At 42.1% G+C, this 25903-nt stretch overlaps 1 protein-coding gene across 7 annotated transcripts; it reads right to left on the bottom strand.

Annotated features, from left to right (window-relative positions):
• On the bottom strand, nucleotides 1-24036 carry LOC109875237 (carbonic anhydrase-related protein-like). Of its 7 annotated transcripts, XR_004206326.1 has the most exons (11): nucleotides 23659-24036; nucleotides 23375-23395; nucleotides 19393-19584; nucleotides 18971-19095; nucleotides 13356-13451; nucleotides 11720-11782; nucleotides 11192-11240; nucleotides 10982-11094; nucleotides 6176-6356; nucleotides 2235-2350; nucleotides 1-2146 (listed from the first exon to the last, which is right to left on the bottom strand). XR_004206326.1 is itself a non-coding variant. In XM_020467501.2 (10 exons), exons 1-9 carry the CDS (start codon nucleotides 23729-23731, stop codon nucleotides 6222-6224), a joined length of 867 nt encoding a protein of 288 aa, XP_020323090.1. In that variant the 5' UTR covers nucleotides 23732-24036; the 3' UTR covers nucleotides 1-2146; nucleotides 6176-6221. The 7 variants fall into 7 exon arrangements, 5 of the variants coding, with proteins under 5 accessions (XP_020323090.1, XP_031665815.1, XP_020323089.1 ...); XR_004206327.1 differs by lacking the exon at nucleotides 23375-23395; XM_020467501.2 differs by lacking the exon at nucleotides 2235-2350.
• Nucleotides 24037-25903: the final 1867 nt, after the last annotated feature.

Here is a 25903-nt window from a genome sequence, read left to right as displayed (position 1 = left end):
TTACTACTAACAGTTTGACATTTATTGTTAAGTGACAGTAAGAGCCATCTTTATCATCATCATCATCATCATCATCATCACATTAGTCAGTACAAGAACTACAGAACCTTAAAATGTCAACAAAAAAATCACAACAAAATTCAAGTCTTCATTGTTTCATTTTCATAGCCTATAACCCTGGGCTGTCCTGTGTTGTCTATAGCCCTTAAAAGGTCATTTACCTTTGATGGATGTCTCCTTTGTTTTTACAAGAAAGGGCACACTGTGGTCTAATCGTCTATTGCCATGCTTCCTATTGCTAGATAAGCAGATATCGAAAAGCACAAAAACACTGTGTTTAGTACTGCGAGGACAGGAGCCAGAAGCTGACGGAAATATCTCAACAAATTTCAGCCTTTGAGACATCTGAAATGATATGGCATTAAACCTGACGTCATTAAACCTGACCTGCCCATGTATATTATACAGAACTACATATGTTTCTGCTTGTTAGAGTGTTTCCTTTTCTGAGAGGTTTTAACAGTTTAAAAAAAAAAGTAATGTACTGTACATTTATTTTCAATATTTTGAAAATCCCTAGGAACAGGTGTTACCTAGGAACACATTTTTCTACTTATTACACAACCTGCATGACAGTACAGTACAATTACATGCCCCAAGCTAAGTATGCATACCTGCATGAAGCCTGCACAAATCCTATCACAAGGACTACATTCCACCAATAGCCCCACTATCACACCAGTAAGAATGCATGCCCAATCCAGTGCTTCCATCTAGTATGCTACTGTTAGTGAGGATATTGGATCAGAGCCAATCATGTCTCTCCTTCCAGAGCATGGATACATCTTGTACCAGCCAACAGCGAATGGCTATGTTCCAGGTCACAGGTGAAGCCAGCTGGTTGGTCTGTCAGCGCTGCCTTAATCAACAGAGTAAAATCGTGCCTTTGTGAGCTCCCTCCAAGTCCAGTAGCTATAAATTGTAACACCAGATAATGTGACTTAACCACAGAAATGTGGACCATTATACTGGTAGTTACAGGTGTGGCTCTACAAAACATTGGCATTTTTTAGCTAACCTGGTATTGGCGACAATGTGTGTGCCGTCATCTTCTTTTTACAAATCTTCTCTCATTAATCGAGACAGGCTTCTGTCATCCTGGCATGCAGCCCTTTAGGGTAGACCACCCTGTCTCAATCAATGAGAGAAGATTTGAAAAAGACAAGATGGTGGTGTACACATTGTTAGATTACTTCATGGAGCAAACAAACATACATTTATTTTAACAGAGCATTTTATCGATTCCAAATGGACTCCCTGAAACTGGACACAGCCATTTTATGAAACGCCTGTTTCCACGATTCGAGGACGAAGATAGTATCGCAAATACCAGGTTAGTTGAAAAATGTCCAGCAACATTTTGTACAGACACTTCTGTAACTACCAATATAGTGGTAGTTGAATCCCCTGGACTACCAGTCCAGGGGATTCAATGTAACATAACTTCCAGCTGATTCAACAAGGCCATTCTCCCTCTCCCCTCCTTTCACTCTCTTTCTCACTATGAAAATAAAAAAAGGGAATATTTTGCAGATGGAACATTCCAGCAATCATGTCGCCGCTACGACTGGGTTTGGCCACAGAGGTAGCGGGTAGAGGAGCAAAGGGTTATTTTTTATAAGTCCTATGTTTTGGGTTAGAGTTGTTTGACATTGTGCAATATTAATATTAATATTTTCCACTCATAAATCCACAAACTATTGTCCTGTTTCCTGTATATGCGCTATGATGGTTACAGAGCTAGAAATGACATTTTCAGGCACACTTTATGTCACATAATCCTTATGAATCCTTATACCTGTTACGCGGAGTGAAACCCAGTAGCAGACTCCGACGAGGAGACTGGGATGAAATAACCAAGGTATTTATTGAAACACAGGGGGAGATGAAGTGCAGGTCATGGGAAGCTCGGGCGGGTTGCTGGAAACCAGATGAGGGTGCGGAGGCTGGAGCGAGAGGGGTTGAGACAGGGTAAGCCGGTCCGGCGGGGATTCCAAGGGGGTAGTAGAGTGGGGAATCCAGGACAGAGTAGTAGAATGACAAGACGTGGGACTGGAGACAGGGACGAGAGTCACAGCGGGCAGAACTGTAGTGGAGAGGAAAACAGCGTCAGGCAAGGAAAACAGGCACAACAGGATCTGAATAGTAACAAACGGCTAGAAACGTAGACTGACTGAGCAGAGATTACGATCTGGCAGCGTGGAAGTGGCAGGGTTGAGTATTTGTAGAGGTCTTGATTATGGAACAGGTTGCAGCTGGTGGGGATCTGCTCTGACTCCAGCACACTTGTCTCCGCCCACACAATCACATACACACAGAGAGAGAGAGAGAGAGAGAGAGAGAGAGAGAGAGAGAGAGAGAGAGAGAGAGAGAGAGAGAGAGAGAGAGAGAGAGAGAGAGAGACAGAGAGAGACAGACAGAGAGAGAGAGACATAGAGAGACAGAGAGAGAGAGAGAGAGAGAGAGAGAGAGAGAGAGAGAGAGAGAGAGAGAGAGAGAGAAAGAGAGGGAGAGGGAAAGAGTACTGGGGGAGTGGCGGCAGGTCAAGGAGACACAGGATGAGCAGTAGAGGGCGTTGCAGGAGCAGATGTGACAAAACCAGATTACCAACTGGGTCAATAACATTTTGAATCTGTTGATAAAAACAACATTGCGGCAGGTAGCCTAGAGGTTAAGAGCGTTGGGCCAGTACCGAGCCGATTAGATTAAGTTAGTGCATGCAATTATGCAGTACTGTCAAACTTTTTGTATTTCCATGGTAAACAGTATTGACAATTGGCAGACCCATTTAACTACCTGCATTTACAAATGTGCTACAATGTAATTACATGCATTATTACCTTATGATTAACAAGTAATGGTTTGGTAATGTAATTTAAGGTATTGCTGAATTGTGCAATTTGAGTCAATAGTCAGGTCCCCTTCAGAACCCCCTTTCTCTATCCCTTCAGAACCCCCTTTCTCTATCCCTTCAGAACCCCCTTTCTCTATCCCTTCAGAACCCCCTTTCTCTATCCCTTCAGAACCCCATTTCTCTATCCCTTCAGAACCCCCTTTCTCTATCCCTTCAGAACCCCCTTTCTCTATCACTTCAGAACCCCCTTTCTCTATCCCTTCAGAACCCCCTTTCTCTATCCCTTCAGAACCCCCTTTCTCTATCCCTTCAGAACCCCCTTTCTCTATCCCTTCAGAACCCCCTTTCTCTATCCCTTCAGAACCCCCTTTCTCTATCCCTTCAGAACCCCCTTTCTCTATCCCTTCAGAACCCCCTTTCTCTATCCCTTCAGAATCCCCTTTCTCTATCCTTCCTTCTTCTTCCTCTATTCCTCCTTTTCAAGGCCCCTCTCAGGTATGGTCAGGTAATATCCCTTACCAAAGAGACAATACTCCACTATCTATCCTGCATTTCTCTCTGTAGCTACACTGTTTCCCAGTGGTGTAAAGTACTTAAGTATGAATACAATAAAGTACTACTTAAATCGTTTTTTGGAAGTATCTGTACTTCACTATTTATATTTTTTATAACTTTTACTCCAAAACATTCCTAAAGAAAATATATTTTAAACTTTTTACTCCCTTACATTTTCCCTGGCACCCAAAAGTTTTTTTCTTTAAATCAGGCAGGACAGCAATATGGATCAATTCACACACATCAATATAACGTGTTGTCATCCCTACTGCCTCTGATCTGGCGGACTCACTAGACATTTATGTCTGAGTGTTGGAGTGTGCCCCGGTCTGTCCGTAAATGAACAAAAACAAGAAAATTGTGCTATCTGCTTTGTTTAATATAAGGAATTAGAGTTTTCCATTTACTTTCACTTTTTCTCAAGTATGATATGAGTAATTTTTCCACCACTGTAGTTAAGTACTGTAACGGTCGTCTGATGAAGAAGGACCGGACCAAAGCGCAGCGTGGTAAGTGTTCATGATTTTTATTAACACTGAACACTAGAACAAAATAACAAAGTGAGAAACGAAACCCGAAACAGTCCTGTCAGGTGCAGAACACTAAACAGAAAACAACTACCCACCAAACACAGGTGGGAAAAAGCTACCTATGTATGGTTCCCAATCAGAGACAACGATAGACAGCTGTCCCTGATTGAGAACCATACCCTGCCAAAACAAAGAAATACAAAACATAGAAAAATGAACATAGAATTCCCACCTAAATCACACCCTGACCAAACCAAAATAGAGACATAAAAAGCTCTCTAAGGTCAGGGCGTGATAAGTACATTTAAAACCAGATACTTTTAGACTTTTACTCAAGTAGTATTTTACTATGTGACTTTTTTACTTGAGTCATTTTCTATTAACGTATATTTACTTTTACTCAACTATCGTACAACCATTTCCACACAGTTTGTTATACTTAGCCAGTAGCTACTAAAACATCTGTCAAACTACCAAACAAGTGTCCCTTGGCTCTCTGATACAGTCATGTTCTTTCACTTACAGTATTTGCGCAATGCAGTTGAGGCCAAGCCACACTTTGTCCCTGTGCCCTCGGTTGAGCACATCCAAATCCAGCCACTCAAAATGATTACTTTTCCAGTTGTTTCCCAGGTGTTCCCAATGCGAGCTCTAAAATAGATATCCCTCCGCTCCACACACACACACAACGCCACAGCTAGTCCTAGATTAGTAGAAGAACTGGGTTAGCTCATTATTACTATAGCTCTGACACTGCTCCTGTGTTTAGTGGTGCCATTATTATTTTACCTCTGGGAAATGCCTTGCCTATTTCCATTAAACTATGACTTCCAGGGCATGACAATATAGCCCCGATTTCATTTGAAACATGGTTATTTTTGTTGTTGTGGTATAAATGACTTCCCGTCAGGTTTGAACCTGGTTTGTGGTTGTGAAGAGCGATGGTATCTAGTAGTCCCACAGATGTCAAAAACACTTTTGAAAATATCTATACATATATAAAGTACACTCTATATACACAAAAGTATGTAGACACCTTCAAATTAGTTGACTTAGCTATATCAGCCACACCTGTTGCTGACAGGTGTATAACATTGAGCACACAGCCATGCAATCTCCATAGACAAACATTGACAGTAGAATGGCTTCACTGAAAAGCTTAGTGACATTCAACGTGACACTGTCATAGGATGCCGGCTTTCTAACAAGTCATTTTATCAAATTGCTGCCCTGCTAGAGCTGCCCCGGTCAACTGTAAGTGCTGTTATTGTGGAGTGGAAACATCTAGCAGCAACAACAACTCAGCCACAAAGTGGTAGGCCACAAAAGCTCAGAGAATGGGCCTGGAGAGTGCTGAAGTGCGTAGTGCTTAAAAATCGTCTGCCCTCGGTTGCAACACTCATTACCGAGTTCCAAACTGCATCTGGAAGCAATGTCAGCACAATAACTGTTCATTGGGAGCTTCATAAAATGGGTTTCCATGGCCAAGCAGCCACACACAAGCCTAAGATCACTATGCGCAATGCCAAGCGTCAGCTGGAGTGGAGTAAAGCTCTGGAGCAGTGGAAACGTTGCAACAGACAAATCTGGGTTTGGCGGATGCCAGAAGAACGCTAAATGCCCCAATGCATAGTGCCAACTGTAAAGTTTGGTGGAAGAGGAATGATGGTCTGGGGCTGTTTGTCATGGTTCGGGCTAGGCCCCTTAGTTCCAGTGAAGGGAAATCTTAACACTACAGCTTACAATGATATTCTAGACCATTCTGTGCTTCCAACTTTGTGGCAACACTTTGGGGAAGGCCCTTTCCTGTTTCAGCAGGACAATGCCCTCGTGCACAAAGCGAGGTCCATACAGAAATAGTTTGTTGTGGAAGAACTTGACTGGTCTGCACAGAACTCTGATCTCAACTCCATTGAATACCTTTGGATAAATTGGAATGCCGACAGTGCCCGACCTCACTAATTATCTTGTGGCTGAATGGAAGCAAGTCACCGCAGCAATGTTCCAACATCTAGTGGAAAGCCTTCCCAGAAGAGTGGTGGCTGTTATAGCAGTAAAGGGGAGACCAACTCCATGATTTTGGAATGAGATGTTCGACAAGCAGGTGTCCACATACTTTTGGTCATGTAGTGTATTTAAAAACGATGTACTTGGTATTTAGATGGTTGACATTTACCTGTTAAACGTGGAGCTAAAGATCCCCCGTGGAGGGAAGGGGGGTGTCACTGGAAGGCAGCCCGGACGGTCCTGTCGCTGAGGGGCTGAGAGGGGCGGAAGTTGTCTCCCAACATCCCGTCATTCCCCTCAGGTAGATCAGCACCTTTCAGATGGGACCTGAGCCTCCTGAACTCCTCTATCTGGGAGAGTTGATGAAAAGAATGGCAAAGGTAAAGAGTGGTGATGGATTAATTAAGATAAGTATTCCGGCTAGTTTCGATCAATGTACTGTCTAGCTGCACTCTGCGGTTGCCCTCTGCTCCAGCCTTTACAAACCTAATGTGGATAAAAACCTAAGGCATATGTCCATCTTGTGTGGACTAATAAAGTAGAGTGCATTCAGAAAGTATTCAGACTCCTTCACTTTTTTCACATTTTGTTACTTTAATTCTATAAATTCTAAAATGGATTAAATTGTTTTTATCCGTCATCAAACTTCACACAATACCCATAATGACAAAGCATAAACAGATTAGATTTTTTTGTGAATTCATAAAAAATGTAATGAAAAGGAAATATGACATTTACATTAGTATTCAGACCCTTTACTCAGTACTTTGTTGAAGAACCTTTGGCAGCGATTACAGCCTCGAGTCTTGTTGGGTATGACGCTACAAGCTTGACACACCTGTATTTGGGGAGTTTCTCCCATTCTTCTCTGCAGATCCTCTCAAGCTCTGTCAGGTTGGATGGGGAGCATCACTGCACAGATATTTTGAGGTCTGTCCAGAGATGTTCGATCGGTTCAAGTCCAGGCTCTGGCTGGGCCACTCAAGAGACTTGTCCCAAAGCCACTCCTGCGTTGTCTTGGCTGTGTGCTTAGGATCATTGTCCTGTTGGAAGGTGATCCTTGGCCACAGTCTGAGGTCCTGAGAACTCTGGAGCAGGTTTTCATCAAGGATCGCTCTGTACTTGACTCTGTTCATCTAGTCCTCGATCCTGACTAGTCTCCCAGTCCCTGCCACTGAAAAACATCCCCTTAGCATGATGCTGCCACCACCATGCTTCACCGTAGGGATGGTGCCAGGTTTCCTCCAGATGTGACACTTGGCATTCAGGCCTAAGAGTTCCATCTTGGTTTCATCAGACCCGAGAATCTTGTTTCTCATGGTCTGAGTGTCTTTAGGGTGACTTTTGGCAAACTCCAAGTGGGCCTTCATGTGCCTTTTACTGAGGAGTGGCTTCTGTCTGGCCACTCTACCATAAAAGCCTGATTGGTGGATTGCTGCAGAGATAGTTGTCCTTCTGGAAGGTTTGCCCATCTCCACAGATGAACTCTGGAGCTATGTTAGAGTGACCATCAGGTTCTTGGTCACCTCCCTGACCAAGGGCCTTCTCTCCCGATTGCTCAGTTTGGCCGGGCGGCCAGCTCTAGGAAGCGTCTTGGTGGTTCCTAACTTCTTACATTTAGGCCACTGTGTTCTTGGTCCATCTTGTGGCTTGGTTTTTGCTCTGACATGCACTGTCAACTATGGGACCTTATGTAGACAAGTGTGTGCCTTTTCAAATCACCACAGGTGGACTCCATTCATGTTGTAGAAACATCTCAAGGATGATCAATGGAAACAGGATGCACCTGAGCTCAATTTTGAGTCTCATAAAAAAGAGTCTGAATACTTATGAAAATAATGTATTTCTGTTTTTGTATAAATTTGCTAACATTTCTATAAAACTGTTTTCACTGTCATTATGGGGTATTGTGTGCAGATAATGAGGGGAAAAAATTATTGAATCGATTTTAGAGTAAGACTGTATCGTAACAAATTGTGGAAAAAGTCAAGGGGTCTGAATGCTTTCCGAATGCACTGTATATCTTATATCTGATCTTATTTTGTGTTTTCAGTGTTCTGTACATGTTGGCATTCTACGTGTATGCTTAGGCTTTAGAGCTCATTTCTTCCTGTCCTGGTCTATTTTACAGACCTCTTTCCAGCTGAGTCTGGTCTTGTGTGTGTAGCAGTAAAATGACAGACGTTCTCCGTTAAGATTTTCATTGGGTACTGGACTGGACACCTAGCCCTAAGCTAATAGTTATCTGGTTGGATGGTCAGTCAGACTTTGCCAATGCAGGAGGATAGTGTTTGCCCGAAACAAACAAGACAGATGGATTCAGTAATATAGGATTTTATGAGGCACAGCCTTGACAACAGTAGAGTTTCATAGAGCTGTCTACATAAACAGAGCCATTAACAACCATTATCAGATTAATCGATCAATACTGATGACTCATTTACTATCAATAAAATGTAGTGAAAGGCGTTTTATTTGTTCTGGCTTCCTTAGATGGTGCACATAAGGAACATGTAGTGCTTTTAGTCAATAGTCAACAGTTATAAAGCAATGCTACAGCTGGGAGATGGGAAAATCTCTATAGAATATTCCATTGAACAATGATCTACCATCACAGCACAGGTTTAAAGGTGTTCCTAAACAGGCTGCATATTGGGTAACTGCCCTCCAGAGTTCATAGAACACTGAATTACAGGATCTCTATGAGCTGTCCTGTGTTATTTACTGTATGTGAATAATTGGTCGCTCAATACGTATGAACAATTCATTAATCGCTCTGTTTTTTTTTAGCTTTTTGATATTTCAATTCATGCCTTTGCTCTCCACCATAACCTTTCCGTCCTCTCAAAGGGAGGTGTCTGGCCTTTACATGAAAGGCTTGCTCAGAATCAAAGACTATGTAGAAAGTGTGCTGACATGGAGGACAAACTGTATTGTGCAATGCTGTTGAATCAGAGGTTGGGACCTTGCTTCATAAATATGGGCTTATAAGTGCCAAATCAATCACAACACTGTATTTTACCTTCTAGCAGAACACACACTTCAATGCAGGTAGCTAGAGCAACCTCAAGATCTATGGAAGTAAAGCTGGTTTGAATAACACTTGGTATAAAAGCAATATGGCCACTTGGAGGGCTAGCAGGTGCCATCACCATTGACATGTGAAGGGATAAGACCTAGGGGTAAGACCTGGGGCAAGTGTCTAGAAGCCAACATGAATACATTCTTTATTATTTGCCCCTGCTGGTCATCTATGAATGTTTGAAAGTCTTGAAAAATGATCTGGCCTTAATGGCCACATGTACTCTAAAAGCATCACCCAGTACAGACAGAAAAGGTCTGGTATCTCTCTAGATAGTTTCTTACTAGGTTCCTGCTGAAAAAAAACAGCATAGACCAGCATATGCTGGTGACTAGTGCTGGTTTTGCTGGTGACCAGCCTTCATACCAGTATAAGCTGATGACCAGCTTATACTGGTATGCTGGTGATGCTGGCAACCAGCATATCATCATAAGTACCAGCATATGCTGGTTACCAACAAAACAAGCATCAAAGTGCTTAAAGATGCACTATGACGAAATCGCTCAGCCATTTCCTGGTTGCTAAAATTCTAATAGTTTCCCTCATTTCTGTTTATGTGGCAAAACTAGTAAGAATCATTTTACCATCTACTGTGAAATATATTTTTCATAACCAAAAATATTGAATTTTCAGTTGTTTGAGGCTGGTATACAAAACCGAAGGATGGCAGGCATATAAATGAGAATGATAGATCTAACACACACATTTCTATGTACATTTTAGGTTACCCAAAAAGATACATATTGCAGGTTTAATCACTTAAGACAATACATTACATATATCACAAATGAAGGCCTAGTTTTTCCCTAATAAAGTGGCCACATCAGGACTGGAAGTCACATTATGAATGTTCATCCATCCACAATCTGAATTCAGACGACTAATTCCAACTACTTATTCAGATTGGATTACTTGAGAAAAATTCAATTTATCTTTGTGTTGCATGAGATGAATTAATCAGTCAATGTACATACAAAAACACAGATATTGAAACAAACAATAAAAAATATCGAACTGCAGGGCCTCCTGAGTGGTGCAGTAGTCTAAGACACTGCATCACAGTTACTAGCTGTGCCACTAGAGATCCTAGTTCCAGTCCAGGTTCTGTCGCAGCTGGCCGCGACCGGGAGACCCATGAGGCAGCAATTGGCCAAACGTTGTCCGGGTTAGGGGAGGGTTTGGCCGGCTGGGATGTGCTAGTCCCATCGCGCTCAAGCCACTCCTGTGGCGGGCCAGGCGCACGCACGCTGACACGGTCGCCAGGTGTACGATGTTTCCTCCAACATATTGGTGCGGCTGGCTTCCAGGTTAAGTGGGCAGTGTGGCTTAGCTGGGTCGTGTTTCGGAGGACGTACAGCTCTCGACCTTCGCCTCTCCAAGACAAGACTGTAACTACCAATTGGATACCATGAAAAAGGGGTAAAAAAAAACATAGGGAACTGCAATAGAGCATCCTGGAAAATATAATCTTTATGGTTGTGGTTTTGCTTACTAGACCATGCTGGTCAGACCAGTTTGACAGCTAGACCATTCTGTTCGGCCAGCTAGACCATGCTGGTCAGACCAGTTTGACAGCTAGACCATTCTGTTCGGCCAGCTAGACCATGCTGGTCAGACCAGTTTGACAGCTAGACCATTCTGTTCGGCCAGCTAGACCATGCTGGTCAGACCAGCACTGACCAGCTTGAAAATTCTGCTGGTCTACAGTTGGGGTTTTCAACAGGGTAGGGAGTTTTCCCTAGCCATTGTGCTTCTGCATCTGCAATGCTTGCTCTTTGGGGTTTTAGGATGGGTATCTGTAAATCACTTTGTGAAAACTGCTGATGTAAAATGGGCTGTATAAAATACATTTGATTGATTAATTGAGCCAGACCATTGTGTCAGATGGCTTACCTGTAACTGTGAGATGGTGAGTGGGTAACGGTACAGGATCCAAGTGACGCTCTCACTACATGGAGGGGTGGTCAGGGAGCCCTCATACACCCAGTAGTCTCTCAGGAGAGGGTCTGGAGGGAGTAACAAACACATACCATGTCCTCATCCAATACTGTGTCACACCATACACGCAAGCAGGAATCATACACAATTAGAAGAAGGACTCACCAGGAAGTAGTGTGTTGGGATTGAAGCACGGTATGATCTTGGTCTTCCCCTGTACAGATAGGTCAACACACTCAAATATTTGTTGACCTGCTTCGTTTGTAATGCACTGTTTATTTCGCCACCATGTTTGTCATGACTGTATTATTGCAGATCGTCTTTACTACTGGAGCTCCTTCTTCACATTCTGCATCAACACTTCACCTGTCTAATCTGAAATGTTTCAGACGGTTTCAAGTCAATCTGGAGCATTGATTGCATCAGGTTTAATTGAAAAATCAATACATTAATCAATTGCTGCCTGCTCCAATCGTTGCACCTCTACTGATGTTCTGTTAACTGCCAAGTTTGATTGTCTTTGTACTGTATGTCTTCCTCGATCTCTCAGTTAAGCATTGGGTATCTACCCCCTTAGGTCATGTCAGTAATTTCTCATAACCTCTGCCCTCTCATCACCATGACAACTCATAACCATAACATCATCACCATAACAATATGACTTGGTCAACCATGTGGGTGCCAAGATCTTACCTTGTATTGTAGGTCCTGCAGCACTTCTGTTATGGCCTTCAACCCCAGATGCTCCTTCCCTATCTGAAGGAAACAATGTCAATGGCATCAAGTCAAAAAGAAGTCATGAAAGATGGTCCTAACAGATCAATGTAATGTTATGATGTTAACACAGTTTAACAGGGTGCTGTTGACGTGTTTGGAGCATCCTGAAAGGATGTGAAAACGGTGGAAAAGTACTCAATTATCATACTTGAGTAAAAGTAAAGATACTTTAATAAAAATGACTAAACTAAAAGTGAAAGTCACCCAGTAAAATACTACTTCAGTAAAAGTCTAGAAGTATCTGGCTTTAAATATACTTATCAAAAGTAAAACTCAATGCTAAAATATACTTAAGTGTCAAAAGTAAAACTCAATGCTAAAATATACTTAAGTGTCAAAAGTAAATGCAATAAATACTTTCAAATTCCTTATATTAAAGGGATACTTTGAGATTTGGGCAATTAGGCCCATTATCTACTTCCCCAGAGTCAGATGAACTTGTGGTTACCATTTTTATGTCTCTGTGTCCTGTATGAAGGAAGGTAGAGTTAGTTTCACGAGCCAGCGCTAACTAACTTTAGCTCAATGACTGGAAGTTTATGTGTATCTGCTAACTTCCAGTCAATGCGCTAACGCTAGTTAGCAATTGTGATAGTGCTGGTTAGCAACTTCCTTCAAATCGCTCTCAGAGACATAGAAATGGTATTCACAAGTTAATCTGACTCTGGGGAAGTAAATAAAGGGCTTTATTGCCAAAATCCCAAAGTATCCCAAACCAGACTGCACAATTGTATTTATTAGTACATTTACGGATACACTACAACACTTAGACATCATTCACAACCGAAGCATTTGTGTTTTGTAAGTCCGCCTGATCAGAGGCAGTAGGGATGACAACGTGTTATTTTGATAAGTGTGATAAGTGTGTGAATTAAACAATTTTCCTGTCCTGCTAAGCATTCAAAGTGTAACAAGGACTTTTGGGTGTCAGAGAAAATGTATGGGAGTAAAAAGTACATATTATCTTAACCTCTACGGGATCAGTGTATTATGCTTTACCAGATCTAATGTGCTATATTCTCCTACACTAATTTCATATTTCCACAAACGTCAAAGTGTTTCAAATGGTATCAAGAATATGCATATCCTTGCCTCAGGACCTACAGACAGTTAGATTTGGGTATGTCATTTTAGATGAAAATGGGGGGGGGGGTCAGATTCTTTAAAGAATGAAGTGAAGTAAAAGTAAAAGTTGTCAAAAATATAAATAGTAAAGTAGTAGTACTTCGTAGTAGTAAGTACTAAAGTAGTAGTAAGTAGTACTTCGAAAATATTTTTACTTAGTTACTTTACACCACTAAGTGTTTGTCCATTCATATATTCAGTCATTGCCTCAAGCTAGTTCATATCAGTCAAACGTTATCATGGTTATTTCAATGTGGTGTTTTTTCTCAGTACAATAAAAAAAAAGTATATTTAGTGTCAAAGCTGATATGAATATGATATGGTACAAAATACAGTAATAATAAACCAAGTGCCTAACAAAACCATACAGAGCATGAGAAGAGGGGATTCTCATGTGACTATAGACTGAGACCAAAGCAAACAATACCTGCACAAACAGAGCGATGATGAGAACTCCGTTCTTCTTACCCAGGGCTTCCTCCACACTGTTGAACAAGGTTGTGTTCCAGTGGATCAGATGGAGCTGGGGGGGTGAAGCACATGTATTGTATTGTACCATATTATAGTGGAGCTGATCACAAAAAAATATTAACCAGAGAAAGTAAAGAAAGAAAGATATTCAGGTAAAGATAGAAAATTAAAGAAAATTAAAGAAAGTAAATGAAAGAACGATGGGCAGAGGGAGGCTGCAGAAGACAGGGCCGAGACAGAGCAGGTGTAAGGGACGTAAGGGCACTCTACAGTTTGAAATTAGAGCACAAAACACCTTTGATAGAGAGGAAAGCTTATAAAGCCAAACCACCAGTGGCATAACCTCTTCAGGCCCTTTCAAACGCGTCAATGGCCTGAGTGATGTGTAAATATATGAAACAAAGTAATGAGCTTTAAAAGCCCTGACCCGAAGTAACCTGTTTTTATGTGAACATAACAAGTCCCTCGTTCTCAAGGCCATCAGACTGTTAAATAGCCATCACTAGCACAGAGAGGCTGATGCCTACATACACAGACTGAAATCATTGGGCACTTTAATAAATGGAACACTAGTCACTTTAATAATGTTTACATATCTTGCGTTACTCATTTCATATGTACAGTTGAAGTCGGAAGTTTACATACACCTAAACTCAGTTTTTCACAATTCCTGACTTTTAATCCACGTAACAATTCCCTGTTTAGGTCAGTTAGGATCACCACTTTATTTTAAGAATGTGAAATGTCAGAATAATAGTAGAGACAATGATTTATTTCAGCTTTTATTTCTTTCATCACATTACCAGTGGGTCAGAAGTTTACATGCACTCAATTGGTATTTGGTAGCATTGCCTTTAAATTGATTAACTTGGGTCCAACATTTCGCGTAGACTTCCACAAGCTTCCCGCAATAAGTTGGGTGAATTTTGGCCCATTACTCCTGACAGAGCTGGAGTAAAATTGGAACGGAAATGGCGCCACACCAGACTGGAAGTCTTCCGACTAGCTTGGAAAGACAGTACCGTGCAGTACCGAAGAGCCCTTACTGCTGCTCGATCATCCTATTTTTCTAACTTAATTGAGGAAAATAAGAACAATCCGAAATTCCTTTTTGATACTGTCGCAAAGCTAACTAAAAAGCAGCATTCCCCAAGAGAGGATGACTTTCACTTTAGCAGTGATAAATTCATGAACTTCTTTGAGGAAAAGGTTATGATTATTAGAAAGCAAATTACGGACTCCTCTTTAAATCTGCGTATTCCTTCAAAGCTCAGTTGTCCTGAGTCTGCACAACTCTGCCAGGACCTAGGATCAAGAGAGACGCTCAAGTGTTTTAGTACTATATCTCTTGACACAATGATGAAAATAATCATGGCCTCTAAACCTTCAAGCTGCATACTGGACCCTATTCCAACTAAACTACTGAAAGAGCTGCTTGCTGTGCTTGGCCCTCCTATGTTGAACATAATAAACAGCTCTCTATCCACCGGATGTGTACCAAACTCACTAAAAGTGGCAGTAATAAAGCCTCTCTTGAAAAAGCCAAATTGGAAACCCAAATTGGTCTACACGGACAAGCTCTGGCCTGGTTTAGATCTTATGGTTTGTCCTCTGACAAATCAACTGTACATTTAGGTGTTCCTCAAGGTTCCGTTTTAGGACCACTATTGTTGTCACTATATATTTTACCTCTTGGGGATGTCATTCGAATACATAATGTTAACTTTCACTGCTATGCGGAAGACACACAGCTGTAGATATCAATGAAACATGGTGAAGCCCCAAAATTGCCCTCGCTAGAAGCATGTGTTTCAGACATAAGGAAGTGGGTGGCTGCAAACTTTCTACTTTTAAACTCAGACTAAACAGAGATGCTTGTTCTAGGTCCCAAGAAACAAAGAGATCTTCTGTTGAATCTGACAATTAATCTTAATGGTTGTACAGTCGTCTCAAATCAAACTGTGAAGGACCTCGGCGTTACTCTGGACCCTGATCTCTCTTTTGAAGAACATATCAAGACCATTTCAAGGACAGTTTTTTTCCATCTATGTAACATTGCAAAAATCAGAAACTTTCTGTCCAAAAATGCTTTTGTCACTTCTAGGTTAGACTACTGCAATGCTCTACTTTCCGGCTAGCCAGATAAAGCACTAAATATACTTCAGTTAGTGCTAAATACGGCTGCTAGAATCCTGACTAGAACCCCCCAAAAATGTGATCATATTACTCCAGTGCTATCCTCCCTACACTGGCTTCCTGTCAAAGCAAGGGCTGATTTCAAGGTTTTACTGCTAACCTACAAAGCATTACATGGGCTTGCTCATACCTATCTCTCTGATTTGGTCCTGCCGTACATATCTACATGTACGCTACGGTCACAAGACGCAGGCCTCCTAATTGTCCCTAGAATTTCTAAGCAAACAGCTGGAGGCAGGGCTTTCTCCTATAGAGCTCCATTTAAATGGAACGGTCTGCCTACCCGTGTCAGAGACGCAAACTCGGTCTCAACCTTTAAGTCTTTACTGAAGACTCATCTCTTCAGTGGGTCATATGATTGAGTGTAGTCTGGCCCAGGAGTGGGAAGGTGAACGGAAAGGCTCTGGAGCAACAAACCACCCTTGCTGTCTCTGCCTGGCCGGTTCCCCTCTTTCCACTGGGATTCTCTGCCTCTAACCCTATTACAGGGGCTGAGTCACTGGCTTACTGGGGCTCTCTCATACCGTCCCTGGGAGGGGTGCGTCACCTGAGTGGGTTGACTCACTGATGTGATCATCCTGTCTGTGTTGGCGCCTCCCCCTTGGGTTGTGCCGTGGCGGAGATCTTTGTGGGCTATACTCAGCCTTGTCTCAGGATGGTAAGTTGGTGGTTGAAGATATCCCTCTAGTGGTGTGGGGGCTGTGCTTTGGCAAAGTGGGTGGGGTTATATCCTTCCTGTTTGGCCCTGTCCGGGGGTGTCCTCGGACGGGGCCACAGTGTCTCCTGACCCCTCCTGTCTCAGCCTCCAGTATTTATGCTGCAGTAGTTTATGTGTCGGGGGGCTAGGGTCAGTTTGTTATATCTGGAGTACTTCTCCTGTCCTATTCGGTGTCCTGTGTGAATTTAAGTGTCCTCTCTCTAATTCTCTCTTTCTCTCTTTCTTTCTCTCTCTCGGAGGACCTGAGCCCTAGGACCATGCCTCAGGACTGCCTGACATGATGACTCCTTGCTGTCCCCAGTCCACCTGGCCGTGCTGCTGCTCCAGTTTCAACTGTTCTGCCTTATTATTATTGAACCATGCTGGTCATTTAGGAACATTTGAACATCTTGGCCATGTTCTGTTATAATCTCCACCCGGCATAGCCAGAAGAGGACTGGCCACCCCACATAGCCTGGTTCCTCTCTAGGTTTCTTCCTAGGTTTTGGCCTTTCTAGGGAGTTTTTCCTAGCCACCGTGCTTCTACACCTGCATTGCTTGCTGTTTGGGGTTTTAGGCTGGGTTTCTGTACAGCACTTTGAGATATAAGCTGATGTACGAAGGGCTATATAAATCAATTTGATTTGATTTGATTTGATGTAACAGAGTTTGGTTTCTAGGCCTCCTTGCTCGCACACACTTTTTCAGTTCTGCCCACAAATTCCCTATGGGATTGAGGTCAGTGCTTTGTGATGCCCGCTCCAATACCTTGACTTTGTTGTCCTTAAGCCATTTTGCCACAACTTTGGAAGTATGCTTGTGGTCATTGTCCATTTGGAAGACCCATTTGCGAACAAGCTTTAACTTCCTGACTGATGTCTTGAGATGCTCCAATATATCCACATAATTTTCCACCCTCATGATGCCATCTATTTTTGAAGCACACCAGTCCCTCCTGCAACAAAGCACCCCCACAACATGATGCTGCCAACCCCGTGCTTCACAGTTGGGATGGTGTTCAATGGGTTGCAAGCCTCCTCCTTTTTCCTTCAAACATTCCGATTGTCATCATGGCCAAACAGTTCTATTTTTGTTTCATCAGACCAGAGGACATTTCTCCAAAAAGTACGATCTTTGTCCCCATGTGCAGTTGCAAACCGTAGTCTGGCTATTTTATGGTGGTTTTGGAGCAGTGGCTTCTTCCTTGCTGAGCGGTCTTTCAGGTTATGTCTATATAGGACTTGTTTTACTGTGGATATAGATACTTTTGTAACTGTTTCCTCCAGTATCTTCACAATGTCATTTGCTGTTGTTGATTTGCACTTTCGCACTTTCGCACCAAAGTACATTCATCTCTAGGAGACAGAACGCGTCTCCTTACTGAGCAGTATGACGGCTGCATGGTACCATGGTGTTTATACTTGCGTACTATTGTTTGTGCAGATGAGCGTGGTTCCTTGCTCCCAAGGATGAATCAGACTTGTGGAGGTCTCCAATTTTTTTTCTGAGGTCTTGGCTGATTTCTTTAGATTTTTCCCATGTCAAGCAAAGAGGCACTGAGTTTGAAGGTAGCCCTTGAAATACAACCTAGAAGAAAAAGAAATGCACACCTATTTAGGCGAGGTGCTGGCTAGCGGAGTAGAAAACTTGAAAATAAAAGAGAGCCGCACACTCTAAGAGCTCAGATGCAAAAATGTAATGTCCAATGTTGCGACAGCCAAGCTGTCTTCATCAGGGTATAATCACACACACTGCGGGATGACTCGTTTATATAGTGTTCAAAGACACACAAGTGTCTGTAATCATGGCCAAGTGTGGTCTAATATCATTGGTTAATTCTCAAATATTAAAATGGCATACAAAGAACAGCATACAAAAACAAATGGATAGCATACGATCATAGATTCATTTTAGACTACATAAGCTTACAAACAATTACAATGGCAAAGTCACAAGAATTACAAGAATGGCTTCAGATCAAAGTCTAACGTTCAGACCGAAGGCCTTGAAATACATCCACGGGTACATCTCCAATTGACTCAAATTATGTCAATTAGCCTATTAGAAGCTTTTAAAGCCATGACATAATTTTCTGGAATTTTCCAAGATGTTTAAAGGTACAGTCAACTTAGTGCATGTCAACGTCTGACCCACTGGAAATGTGATACAGTGAATTATAAGTTAAATAATCTGTCTGTAAACAATTGTTGGAAAAATTACCTGTGTCATGCACAAAGTAGATGTCCTAACCGACATGCCAAAACTATTTGTGGAGTGGTTGAAAAACGAGTTGTAATGATTCCATCCTAAGTATATGTAAACCTCCGACTTCAACTGTATAAACTGCATTCTGTACTTTTCAACTGTATCTTAGTCTATGTCACACTGACATTGCTCGTCCAAATATTTATATATTCTTAATTCCATTCCTTTACTTAGATTTGTGTGTATTGGGTATATGTTGTGAAATTGTTAGATATTACTTGTTAGATATTGCTGAACTGTCAGAACTAGAAGCACAAGCATTTCGCTACACCCGCAACAATATCTGCTAAACATGTGTATGTGACAAATAAAATTTGATTTGATTTGTAACAGTGGCCTCCAACTTAAATAAACATGGTCAGGGCCTTGAAGCAGACAGTGTGTGTGTGTGTGTATTTGGCCGAGACCCATACCTCCATTGGGAAGGCCTTAAAGTTGACTGTGTGTTCTGAGCCCCGCTGGTTCTCTTTGCCCCAGTGGAAGCGCACCTCATGCAGCTCGTACTCATGATCAATTTGCAACGGTCCACCAGTTACCACTGCAGACAGGAAACCCAGAGCATCATGGGAGAGCAGACACAGGAAATGCAGACCACATCAGATGATCTTGCGTTTTGAACGTAGGCGTGAATTCTGATTCAACTCTGAAGTGTATGTGTATGTCCCTTGCAGCACACAGTCATTGACTCAACTTTCAGGGGTCACGGCTAATATCGTTGAAAAAGTGCATTCAAGATCATTACTATAGTGGAGGGTTGACATAAATTCCACCCATGAATTGTTTTTATGTGTACCATGGTAATGTTAAATGAACTTTTTGGATGTGTGTTCTGCACCTGATTTGGACCTCAGCATGATGCGTACGGTGTGTCCATCGTTGATGACCTCACAGTCCCGACACACAACGTAGTTGGGTGTTAGCCCCACGTCCAGGAGCAAGGGGTCATAACGCGCCTCCCGGGAGTTCAGGTTGATGGGTGACTGGTACTCCCCATTGGCATCAGGGAACAGCAAACCCCACTCTACACCTGAACACACGCACAACTTAGACTTACACTCAACGTCACTGATGCTTGCGTAAAGTTACAACTTCTGGGCTCTGGCATGCACTGAGATCTCCATGCAGAGGCCTTCATGCAGTGCGTGGTGAAGTCACAAAGTGGTGATGGAGTATGTCTAGTGTAGTGTAAATCCAGCCTTTGAATACACAAGCAGCATAAACAAAGTGTATAAGTGAGGACGCACTAATGTGTGCACATGCACACACACACACACACACAGCGACACACGCATGCACACGCAACCACACACACTGGAGTTAAAGAGTTCACCAATTCCTCAGTGTCACTGCGCTGAGCAGTCGGTAACAAGAATAACTGTCACCAGAGGGACACAAGGACGCTCTAGTTTGTGCTTCTTCCCACCTCTCACACTTTCTTTCCTCTCCTTTTTCCCTCTATTTATTACACACTGTTAGTCCCACATCTCTCCATTCTGTGTGTAAATGGTTTGTGAAAAAAATCCTCATTATCAAATTTTCACATCTTTTCACACGCTGTAAGAGCACTCTGTTAGCTAGCTGTCTCTGGTCTCTGGTCTTTCCATACCATGTCCTGAATTATTTCATAGTTATTTCATATCACTGCTGTATGTGCAAAATGCAATTAATCGAATCAGAGGAGATCAAATCTGTCAGGGACACACCCTTCTTGCAAACTATTACAGACTACAAAGGGAAGCACAGCTGCGAGCTTCCCAGTGACACAAGCCTACCAGACCAGCTAAATCACTTCTATGCTCGCTTCTAGGCAAGCAACACTAAGGCATTCATGAGAGCATCAGCTGTTCCGGACGACTGTGTGTTCACACTCTCCGTAGCCGACGTGAGTAAGACCTTTAAACAGGTCAACATACACAAGGCTGCGGGGCCAGACGGATTACCAAGACGTGTGCTCCGGGCATGTGCTGACCAACTGGCAGGTGTATTCACTGATATTTTCAACATGTTCCTGATTCAGTCTGTAATACCAACATGTTTCAAGCAGACCACCATAGTCCCTGTGCCCAAGAACACAAAGGCAACCTGCCTAAATGACTACAGACCCGTAGCACTCACATCCGTAGCCATGAAGTGCTTTGAAAGTTTGGTAATGGCTCACATCAACACCATTATCCCAGAAACCCTGGACCCACTTCAATTTGCATACCGCCCACACAGATCCACAGGTGATGCAATCTCTATTGCACTCCACACTGCCCTATCCCACCTGGACAAAAGGAACACTTATGTGAGAATGCTATTCATTGACTACAGCTCAGCGTTCAACACCATACTACCCTCAAAGCTCATCACTAAGCTAAGGATCCTGGGACTAAACACCTCCCTCTGCAACTGGATCCTGGACTTCCTGACAGGCTGCCCCCAGGTGGTGAGGGTAGGTAGCAACACATCTGCCACGCTGATCCTCAACACTGGAGCTCTCCATGGGTGCGTGCTCAGTCCCCTCCTGTACTCCCTGTTCATCCACGACTGCATGGCCAGGCATGACTCCAACACCATCATTAAGTTTGCAGACGACACAACAGTGGTAGGCCTGATCACCAACAATGACGAGACAGCCTATAGGGAGGAGGCCAGAGACCTGGCCAGGTGATGCCAATATAACAACCTATCCCTCAACTTAACCAAGACAAAGGAGATGATTGTGGACTACAGGAAAAGGAGGACTGAGCATGCCCCCGTTCTCATCGAAGGGCTGTAGTGGAGCAGGTTGAGAGCTTCAAGTTCCTTGGTATTGTCATGACGTTGGCCTGGTGGTAGGTTTATGACAGTCATAAATACCTCTTTCCCCCTTTTTCCTCTCTCTACCCTACTGATGTTATATTTGCAAAACCCTTGGTTAACATAGAGATTCTGGGAACATCAGAAGGTGGGGGGAAATGAACTATATTCTGGTAATCTGACCAATTGAACATATGCGGTGGTACTTAATGAATATGATGTCAGTTCGGTGGACATCTGAGACATATTCATCAATGATAAGATGACATAAACTCTACAGTGGAAAGTCTACACATCAGAGTTTTCGGATTCACATGGAATTGTTGTTCAATTTAAATGTTTGAATATGAAATGATTCGTGATGGGATGAAATGTGATTTTAGCTTCTAAAATGTGAGATTTGGGTTTTCATAAGATAGGGCTCTGCTCAATCAGTGGCCCGCCCCTGTGAAGGGACATGGGCTATAAAACTTTTCAAACACGCCCTCCTCTCCCTTCCTATATAATGCCTTGACGACAATATAACCTCCTTCCGAGGACGTGAGGACGACGGTCCGATGTCAGAATGGTTCAGATAATAACTACAGAACGAAGCCAACATCAGCTTGAGCTTCGGTTGTGAATGGTATGAACTTTGAACTCTTATTCACTACAGAAGTGATACCTCCTAGCCTTTGAGTTAGCAACAGCAGATGCAACCGAGGGTTAGGAAGGAACAGACAGAGTATCCCGTTTATCACACAACGATGTTACTACAACGTATCCAATTTACCAGCAAATACTTATTTTCCACCATAATTTGCAAATAAATTCATTAAAAAACCTACAATGTGATTTTCTGGATTTTTTTTCTCATTTTGTCTGTCATAGTTGAAGTGTACCTATGATGAAAATTACAGGCCTCTCTCATCTTTTTAAGTGGGAGAACTTGCACAATTGGTGGCTGACTAAATAATTTTTTGCCCCACTGTATACACTCATGTAGATACTACCTCAACTGGGCCGACCAACCACTGCTCCCGCACATTGGCGAACCGGGCTATCTGCATTGTGTCCCACCACCCACCAACCCCACTTTTACGCTGCTCCTACTCTCTGTTCATCATATATGCATAGTCACTTTAACCACATCTACATGTACATACTACCTCAATCAGCCTGACTAACCGGTGTCTGTATGTAGCCTCGCTACTGTTATAGCCTCACTACTGTATGTAGCCTCGCTACTGTTATAGCCTCACTACTGTATATAGCCTGTCTTTTTTACTGTTGTTTGTATTTCTTTACCTACCTATTGTTCACCTAATACCTTTTTTGCACTATTGGTTAGAGCCTGTAAGTAAGCATTTCACTGTAAGGTCCTGTTGTATTCGGCGCAAGTGACAAATACACTTGATTTGATTCTACAGTGTCTCTCCCTCTAGTCCCATGATGAGGGACATAAACAGGATCAAAGCTCTCCCTTCATACATCACTGACCCAATCTAAATACAGACCCACTCTGAACTGTCTGACCTCCGACACACGTACTTAGCCTTGTAATTAAGATGATGAAAACACTGGCTTTGAATCGCAGAGGGAGCACATAGCACAAAATACATGCTTTCTGAAGTTAGTAAATGAAGCGGCTAATGTGTTACCCGCTACAGACAAGTCCCGGATGACTTTATCCCCTACCAACAAGATAAACAAATGTTTTCTCAAGTCAACACCAATGACAATATGACTATTAGAGTCACTAAAAGGTCAGCTCTTGACTTAGATGTTACAATCTCTCGTGTTCTTTTCCCAGTTACTGGAAACCTTGACTATTACCCTAAGAGCCCAGAGGCAAATTTGAGACACGCAAAGCACACAATGGAGCCCTGGACAGGAGCTGGTAAAGCTCAAAACCATGAAAGCATGGTAGCTAGACCACTACTCTCTTAGAATACCAAATCATTGGTGTGACTCCAGAATCTCAAGTTCAGTTCTAGACAGCTAATTTGCATGATCAAGTTACCCCAAAAAGGAGTGCATTGATCAAATGACCCTACCTTCTTTAAGTTCTTTACCTACTGTATGTGAGAGAGAGAGAGAGAGAGAGAGAGAGAGAGAGAGAGAGAGAGAGAGAGAGAGAGAGAGAGAGAGAGAGAGAGAGAGAAACAGAGAAAAGAGTATATATCTGTTTATATCTGTGAAGAGAGTACTGCATTCCCATATCAATGCATGTGTTTGGTGCCAAAATGGGGAATAACATGTTATTTTTCTGAGCTCTGTTTTGCGCGAGAAAAAGAGTGAAAGGAAACAAAGTGTATACTAAAAGCTCCAAATCTCTTACCTTCTTGATATCCCCAGTCCAATTCATCCTTCCCAGGGTAGTAGTCTGACTCCTCAATCACACTGTCTGCCATGGCTGTGGCAGTATGGAACAAGTCTTCTCACTTAACACACTTGCTTTGATTTGAAGTCACACTCTGGCTTTTGTTCTTATCTATCTTCTTAATCTGTCTTCTTAATCTGTCTTCTTCCTTCCTTCCTTTCTTTGTGTGGTAGGGAGGGTTTTCTGTCAGTTGCCAGTGACTTTGAGAGCCTGTCTTCAGTCAGGTGCTGCAGTATTGGCTGGTACAGCGGTTCAGCTCCAAATACTAGTGAAGGGGGGGGGGCTCAGTCCATCACATAGGAGAGAGTGATTGTTCCAACGCTCTCTCTCTCTCTCTCTCTCTCTCTCTCTCTCTCAAGCAGCTAAGAGTTTCACAACTCTCTGTAAGCACCAGCAGACCACAGGGTCCCCACCCCCACAACTACAGAGTAAGCTTGGATTGGATGAGTCAAGTGCCTGTGCAAATCTCATTTGGAGGGGGGCAGGAAGGTCAGAATTATATTTCTGCCTGGGGTGAAGGGTGAAGGAAACAGGGAGTGGTAGTGAAAACACTACTCCCCGTGAGAGGCGGGAGAGGCGGAGAGCTTTTCAGAGGGGTTACTGTTAGGAACAGATATTATGATCCTGATGTTTTTGAGGTGAAGAAAGTGCCAGTCAGCATTTCATTATTAGACTGTGATCTAAGGTTTATGTAATATTGGTGTCAAATGTTTCATGTGAACCTCCCTTTGGAATTTGAAAGTCCTTTACTGGCTAGGTTTTTTGTTTTTTTCTATCGGCAAATAGTAAACCAATAATGTATTTCTCAATAGATACAAAGTATATTGTCATTCTCAATAGAGCTTACAGAGTAGAACTGACCAGTACTGTTCTGGCACGATATAATATATCCCGCTGTGTCTTATTCCTGTCCCAAAGTGTAGAATTTGTCCAAAGGGTTAAAGACTGATTAATTGCTTTATATTCTGCAAAAGGAAACCACCTTGACCCTCATTTCTCATTTCCTAAATTGAATACATTGCATAACGCACTCTGTCAGAATATTCCTAATGAGGTCATTTTGATCCCAGAGGACCAGATATGATGCTATAACAATTGGGTTTTAAATAGCATGACTTTTAGCATAATAACCCTGTTCAGCAGCAAATAAATCATGAACATAGTTGACACTGGTCTACTTTTCTTTCTTTTCTAATCTTGACTTTTTCATAAAGTTTTATATTATTGCATATTTTTCTCATATTCTTTGTTGATATATAAGAACCATTTTTCCATTCAGGCCTAATTTGTCTACAATTTCTTAAGTCATTATTGGTCATTCATATATACTCACTATGTCTATTAGTATTATAGTATAGTATTATTATAGCTAAGAATTCTGTTAGAATTCCATTATTGCTGCAGGTATTATTTATTATTCTCCAGCCGGTGGAATATGCCAGGTCCAACTCCTGTCTAAGGCTCCTTTTTCAATTTGGATCGCAAATCAATAACGACACTGCCCTCTAGTGGACACTAAAGGATCTTGCAGTACACTTATCTTGCTGAGTATGATTGACTATAAATGATGAGTTCCACCAGCGGTTAGGTTTTTGACCAAACACTACACAGCTGATTCAAATTATCGAAGCTTGACGCTTGATTCAGCTGATTCACCTTGGGGTCCCCAGGTCCGAGTTTGGGAAAACCTGAGTTACATTCTTTAGAAAAAATATTTAACTATTTTGTATCTCTTTATTCTCTTTATGTCTCTCTTTATTTCAATCATTTTCAATTGGTCATTTTAGTTTGTTACTGTAAATATTATAATATACACACACTCAGTAGGTCAATGTTTTCTATGCCTCTGTTCACTGATTATATATGGTTATGACGTTTCATGGGACAATGCACACTATAAGTTCTGTCCTGCTTTGATATCATCGGGGGCCAATTGACACACCTGTGGGGTGAGGCCAACTCAAATTCAATTTAAATTGATTGTTTGAATTTTATTAATTCGGAATTGACCCCAAAAAATTAATTTGAATTGGCCACATCTCAAAGGAAGCATAATTTGAATTGAATTTGAATGAAAGGAAGTGTAATTTAATTAAAACCATTTCAAATCTTTTCAACTGAGAAGTGAAATATGAAAGGAATACACAGACCATTTATGCATAGAATACACAGACCGTTTAAAAAATGTGTTTGATTATAACTC

This window comes from Oncorhynchus kisutch, linkage group LG30 (genome assembly GCF_002021735.2).
Source record: "Oncorhynchus kisutch isolate 150728-3 linkage group LG30, Okis_V2, whole genome shotgun sequence".
NCBI classification, from domain to species: domain Eukaryota; kingdom Metazoa; phylum Chordata; class Actinopteri; order Salmoniformes; family Salmonidae; genus Oncorhynchus; species Oncorhynchus kisutch.
The sequence above is the reverse complement of the archived record's forward strand: the minus strand, read 5'-3'. Positions and strand labels throughout refer to the sequence as shown.